Source organism: Rhincodon typus, chromosome 48, assembly GCF_021869965.1.
Source record: "Rhincodon typus isolate 14 chromosome 48, sRhiTyp1.1, whole genome shotgun sequence".
Lineage (NCBI taxonomy): Eukaryota > Metazoa > Chordata > Chondrichthyes > Orectolobiformes > Rhincodontidae > Rhincodon > Rhincodon typus.
The window spans coordinates 516,914-523,650 of NC_063379.1; the positions used below are offsets into that span (position 1 = coordinate 516,914).

The window sequence follows — 6,737 nt, forward strand, 5'->3', positions numbered from 1 at the left end:
CACTATATCAGACACACAAACCTACAACCTTCACCCTGAGTAACACTATCAGACACAAACCTACAACCTTCACCCTGTCTCCGAGTAACACTATATCAGTCACACAAACCTACAACCTTCACTCTGTCTCTGAGGAACACTGTATCAGACACAAACCTACAACCTTCACCCTGTCTCTGAGGAACACTGTATCAGACACAAACCTACAACCCTGCCACCATCCCGTCCCCTCCCCATGCCATCTCTGAGCAACGTTGTGTCAAATACAAACCTGCAACCTCCACCACATCTCCAGGAACGATGTCGCGGGCTTTGATCCTTTGAACGCTTTTCCGATCTTGCCGATAAACCTTCCCCATCTCGGGCTCATATTCCTTCAGCGCCTCGATCGCATTCTCTGCATTCCTCTCCTGAGGACATGGAAAAAACAGACCATGAGCCCGGTCTCACTTGCCAGGAGCTCGATTCTTTCCCTCCCAAACAATCTAGGCCTCAGCACACAGGAACCTTGCCTAATCACCCCCGAGCCGAGGGATCACTGGAGTGATCAGGAGCAGGAACCCTGGCTGATTTCCTCCCCATTGCCTCACCCAAGGATCACTGGACAGTGATCAGGGGCAGAAAGCCTGGCTGATTTTACCCTTCTCTCCCTCTCACCCAGGCATCATGAGATAGTGATCAGGCTAGTTAGCCTGGCTGATTTTCTCCCTCTCTAACCAATCACAGATTGGAAATGTTGTTGATAGATCGATCTTACTGACCTGCCAAACACCCACGATCGCATTTGCTACCAGGATCAACAGAATAACAAATGGTTCCACAAATGCTGTGATAGTTTGCTCTCCCTCTTCAAACCAGGCCAACACCTGAGGGAATGGAGAACAGAGGCTGATCAGCTTACCACAGAAACTACCTCCTCATGTGGGCCAATGCAGAGTACAACTTCCCGAATATAGGCACAGGAACTGCTGTAGTGATGGCGACATGCATAGTACAATGAAAATATGTACAGTGACCTAACCCCATGCTGCACCTGTCTGGGAAAGTTGAATGATGTCAGTGTAGAGGCAGCTCTGAATCTAATCTCATGTAGTCCCTGTCCTGGGAAAGTTTGATGGGGACAGAGTAGAGGGAGCTTTTCTGTATCTAACCCCGAAGTGTCCAGCAGTTTGATGTGTAATCACAACTATCCACAAGGGGGCCAAAGACACACTGTGATCCGCATGTTTATATTCTTCCAAAAAAATGGCAAGATTCTTTATGCAAGCATTCTTAACATAAGCACAGCATTCCGGACAGTTGGGAATGTTTATTCCAACAGGGCAGGAAGCAGTAAATTTGTTGCAATGTTCCCACGGATGGTATGTGAAATGGAAATGGGGGAGGGGTAGGGTCATGGAGGTCTGGGAATTAAGGCAGTCTGTGGGACTGTGTGTGAAACATTTTAGGCCTCGAAACAGCAGTGAGAGGAGAGTAGGGAAACCAAGTGTTGGTAGGGAGAGTTCAAAAAACTGAGGGTTCAAAATGAACACACAGAAAATGACTTCTTAACCCTTCAATAGCAAGGACTCACACATATATCCTGACAGGCACAATTTAAATCTAAAACTGCAGGGTCAACGCCGAGGGAGCACCGCACAGTCAGGACTGCATGATTACAGTCATTCCCGGTATCAGCAAATTGGTTTTATGGACAGGTATCATGGATGAGGTGGTGGCCTGGTCCACTGGGATAGTGAACACTGGGAATAAAAAGAACAAGGTTTGCACCATTAGGACTGTGTCCAACAGGAGTAAATTCAAAGGAGTTTGATACATTGGATTATGTACAAAGGGTGTGAATGAGAAGGAACCCTTGGGATAGTGGACTGTGGGAATGTATGGGAAAGGGTTTGGGATCATTAGGATTGTGGATTCTGGGAATGAATGGAAAGGAGTTTGGTTCCATTGGGATTGTGGAGAGTGGGACAGATTGGGGAAGGGGTTTGGGACCATGGGGACTGTGGACAGTGAACTAGGAAAAACCTTAAGAGGTGGAGTAGAAGCAGGCTAATCAGCCCATTGAGCCTGCTCTTCCAGTCTGTTTTATTATGACTGATCGGATAATCCCTGACTACATTTTCCTGCCTTTTCCCCCATAATCCTGATTCCCTGGCTGAATAAAATCTCTGTCAGCTTTAAAATATGCTGAGTGACCCAAACTTAACAGCCATCTGCAGTAAAGAATGCCACAGATTCACAACCCTCAGAAGAAATTCCTCCTCCTTTCTCTTAAAATCTCTGAGATTGTTCCTTCTGGTCCTAGACTCTCATACAAGCAGAAACAATCCTTCTGCATCTCCCCTGTCAAGGCCCAATCTACTCAACCTCTCCACATAAGAAAACTCCTCCAAATCTGGTAACAGCCAAGCAAATCTTCTGGGATTGCCTCCAATATCAGTCCATCTTTCTTTATATAGGGGCCCCAAACTGTTCACAGTATTCCAGCTGTGGTCTGACCAGTGCCTTGTACAGCTTTAGCAAAACCTCTTACTTTTACACTCCATTCCCTTTTGAAATAAAGGGCACACATTCCTGGTGCCTTCCCTATCACCCTCTGAACTTGGATGCTAGCTTTTTGTGAACAAGGACTCTGTGCTGCAGCTTCCCGCAGACTTTCTTTATTTAAGTAATATTTTCTACTTTTCTCAGTTGAAGTGCATAACCTCACATGTCCTTACATTATATTACATCTGCCCACTCACTTAACCTGTAGACTCACCACTTGTCTTTCCACCTATTTCTTTTTGTGTCATCTGTAAACTTTCCTCATCCAAGACATCAATATATATTTATAAATAACTGTGGCCCCAGAACTAATTATTGCTGAGGCACTCCCCTAGTTACAGCGTGCCAACCTGAAAACGCCACTTTTGTCCCATCTGTCTTCTGTTAGTTAGCCAATCCTCTGTCCGTGCTGATATACTATCTGCAACACTGTGGACTCTTCTCTTATGTAGTACCTTAGCAAATACCTCCTGAAAATCCGAATAGATTCCATCCATAAAGCTTTCACTTTATCTACCCTACTTGCTACTTCCGGAACTAATTCTAGCAAATCTGTTAGGTATGATTTCCCTTTCATGATGTCATGCTGACTCTGCTTGATTGTGTAATGTATTCTTAAATGATCTGCCACTATGTCCGTTATAGTAAGCTCTAACACTTTCCCAATAATGGACATTAAGCTAACTGGCCTGGTTACCATTTTCCGTGTATGCACAGTCTTGATGAAGATTGGGACCCAGGGCAGGGGAAAATGGGTGGAAAGGAGGTCAGGAGAAGAGGGAGGAGAGATAATGGAGCCAGGACCCGGGAGGGGACATCCTTGGAATCCTTGGGAGAGAAGTGGATATACAGTGGGGGCAGGTGGAGAACGCTTCAGGGTGTGAGGGGTAGAATGGGAGAAATCCCTTCAATCCCCTTGACCCCCATCAGTCCGATCCTCCTTCCAATCTTCTCTCAACCCCTCTCTGATGCATCGCCCCCAAACTGAATTTGGAAGTCTTTCCTGCCATTGAAACCTGCTTCAATGTTGCACCTGTTCTGTGCATGATATAATGATGTGGAGAGTTTGGAAGCGTGTGTACAGTTCCGAGTGAGCATGCAGTCGGAGTTGCTCTGCAGTTTCAGTGCCAGCAAACTATGTATTCAAACACTTTCTCCTACCCCCCATTATTTCCTCAACCTCATTTGCAAAGGGGCCTCTGCTCACTTTGGCTTCCCTCTTTTTTTTCTATATTTAAAGAAGCTCTTACTAGTTATCTTGATCTTACTTGAACGTTTACCCTTTAACTTTATCTTCTCCCTCTTTTTTATATTATGAGTCATCTTTTGTTGGTTTTTAGAACTTTCCAAATCCTCTTGGCTATCCGTTAATCTTTGGCACATTGTAGGTTTCTTCTTTTAGTTTACTGCCAGCCTTAAATTCCCTGGTTAACCATGTGTGGCGTATCCTCTTTCTAGAACCTTTCTTTCTCAGTGGGATATTTCTTCGTGAGCCATGAACTAGTTTTTTTAAATGACTGTTGTTTTCCCTCAGGTGTCTTTGCTGTTAAACTTCTTTTTCAGTTCACTTTAGCCAGCCTGCCCTCATTCCTTTGTAATTACTCGTTTCTCATTAGCACAATTGTTTCTGACCCAAGTTCCTCCCTTTCAAACTGAAATCTCCCACATTATGGTCACAAGGGGATCTTTTATTATTTATTATACCTGCCTCATTACACATCACCAGATCCAAAATAGCATGATCCCTTGCTGGAACATATTGCTTTAGGAAAGTGTGCCAAGCACACGTTATGAAATCTTCCTCTGCTACTCTATTCCGTTCTAAAAGATTACAGTCATCCATGATTAACACATTGACTTTGTTTTTAAAAACACATTCTCATTATATCTCAATTTATTCTCAGCACTACCATATAGTTAGTTAGGAGGCTTACAGACTACTCGTACCTGTGTCACTTTTCCCTCAGAACCTCTTTCTCCATCCATATTATATTAACCCTCTGATCAAAGTTTATTTCTTACTATCATTACTTAGTCCATTGAATGTCCCACCACATTTTCCTTCCCATCTCGCTTCCTTTCGAAAAATCACTTAGATCCCAGCTTCGATCTCCTTGTGTCCTAATGGCTGTAACACTGTACCCATTTCTGAGAATTTATGTCATTCGTTAATTGCTTCAAATACATTTAATACATTCAAATGGCATTTAACAGCCACTGGAAATAGGGCCAGATCCGCTGGGCGCGAACCGGAAAAGGGGGCCAGATCTGCTGGGCGCGAACCGGAAAAGGGGGTTTCCTAGCCCTGGTTGTTTTGCAGACCGAGCTGCTGTAAGATGTCAATAAGCGAACAATGAGCATGCTGGACAGGGCATGTCTGGTCTGTGGAGATTCAGAATTCCCTGATGGGATTTGCAAACTGGTAAAGCATGAAGAATGTTTTAAAAGAGGTTTTATTGGCCTGTCCTCCCCTCCCCCATCAGTGCAGATGACTCAGTGCCTGGTATAAATTTCACTGATTTCCATCTCCCACCATTTCCCCACCCTGAATCTGGTGTTTACTGAAGAACATTCCACAGCCAATGGTTAAAAGCAAGCAAACTTTTTAACTCTGTGAGGGGGAGTGCCACCTAGCTTCCTACCTCGACTGGAAGAGGCTGTAGGAGCCTGCACCGTTGTCCCAGGCTGGCAGTTAGGATGCCAGTGATTGCCAAGTGGGACATGTCTGCGAACCTACTCAGGGCACAATCATGGGCGGCACAGCCTTCACACCAGGAACTGCCCAGCATTTTCTATGGCATTAACACCGGTCACCAAAACATGGGGCCCGTTCCAACAGAAACCCCAGGCCTTTCACTGTCACCGTTCCGGGTGGCCCACTCAAAACGTTCCTGACAGCAGGTCAATCGTTGAACCAGCGTGTTCATTTGAAACCAAAGCCATGTTTCCTCACAGTAACCCAAAACAAATTTCTATTTAAGGCAGCAATTGGCAGTTTTCAGCTCACCCTGGGCAGGCACAGAGTGTTGCAACAAAAAGCTCCCTCTACCCTTTCAGGCTGAACACAAAGCTCCCTCTACTCTTTGCAAGTGAAAGTAAATAAAGGCTGTGCGGAGGTAGGAGGGGTGGGAGGAACGGCGATGTTTACTGGAATGGGGCAGTGAGTGTACCTGAATGAGGGGTACGTCTCTCTCTGTGCACGTGCCCCTCTCTCTCTGTGCGTGTGTGTCTGTCTTCACCAGAATGAGGCAACGTGTGTGGGTGCAGTGGCGACGTTTCCCGGGACTCCACCAGCACTCAAGGATTTTATTTAGTCAGAAACTGAGGATGGAAGGGAGATCTGTGCAGAATGAGGATCAGTTTGCAGAAGAGGGGAAACAAGGGGAAAACCTTTGCCATGTGCTGATGGTAAAAGGACGAACGGGGAGAGATTGAAGGTTTGGCGTGAGCAACAGGCTGTTAATTGGTGGTGGTGGATTAACATGAGGAAGAATGTTCTTTCTGCAGAGTAGTAATGTCTAGCGACAGCCTCTGATCTTTCTGCAGTGAGTGGTAATGACTAGCATCAGTCCCTCCCAGGAGGGAGAATGCTGATGAAGGGGAGATGGCATCTGATTTCAAAAGGAGACAGATGAGGGGAATAACCTTGCAGGACAATGGAAATTGAGGGAGGTGAAAGGGGCTGACTGGATTGCTCTGGAGAGCAAACATGGACTCAGGGGGCTGAATGGCCTCCTGCTGGCCTTCACTGACAAGCAGAGTCAGAGACTTGGAGTGAACAGTCTCCATTGTGTGTCTGAAATGCATCTAGAACTCCAGGGAGCTGAACTAGATTCGCTGGTGTACTTACAAAAGAGATGCAGGCAGCGAGCAGTAATATCCGCACCAGTAAATCCTCAAACTGATCGAGTACCAGAGACCAGAGAGACTTCCCTGAGAGAGAAAAGGGGGAAGACAGCGAGCGGAGGGGAGGGGAGGGGAGGGATTGTGAGCCAAGAGAAGAGTAAGAGCAAAGGGGTAAGGGAGGAGAGAAAGAGAATGTTTCAGAGAGAGAGAAGAGGAGGAGTGAGAGTTAAACAGCCAGCAATGGGAAGGAGAGGAAGAGTGTGATTAGGGAAGAGAAAGGTGGTGGTGGTGGTGGAGAGAGAGAGAGACGGACAAAGAGCGAGAGAGTGAGGGATGGCGGATGG

General features: G+C 46.0%; 1 protein-coding gene across 1 annotated transcript in view; it reads right to left on the minus strand.

Moving 5' to 3' along the window:
• LOC109925731 (sarcoplasmic/endoplasmic reticulum calcium ATPase 2-like) overlaps positions 1 to 6,480 on the minus strand; it is a 21,100-nt gene extending 14,620 nt beyond the window's left edge. The window contains exons 1-3 of the mRNA XM_048620800.1: positions 6,398 to 6,480; positions 762 to 866; positions 272 to 410 (exon numbers count right to left, since the gene is read on the minus strand). Coding sequence (XP_048476757.1) covers positions 272 to 359 — 88 coding nt within the window. The 5' untranslated portion in view covers positions 360 to 410; positions 762 to 866; positions 6,398 to 6,480. The remainder of the gene's footprint in view (positions 1 to 271; positions 411 to 761; positions 867 to 6,397) is intronic.
• Between the last annotated feature and the right edge of the window lie 257 nt (positions 6,481 to 6,737).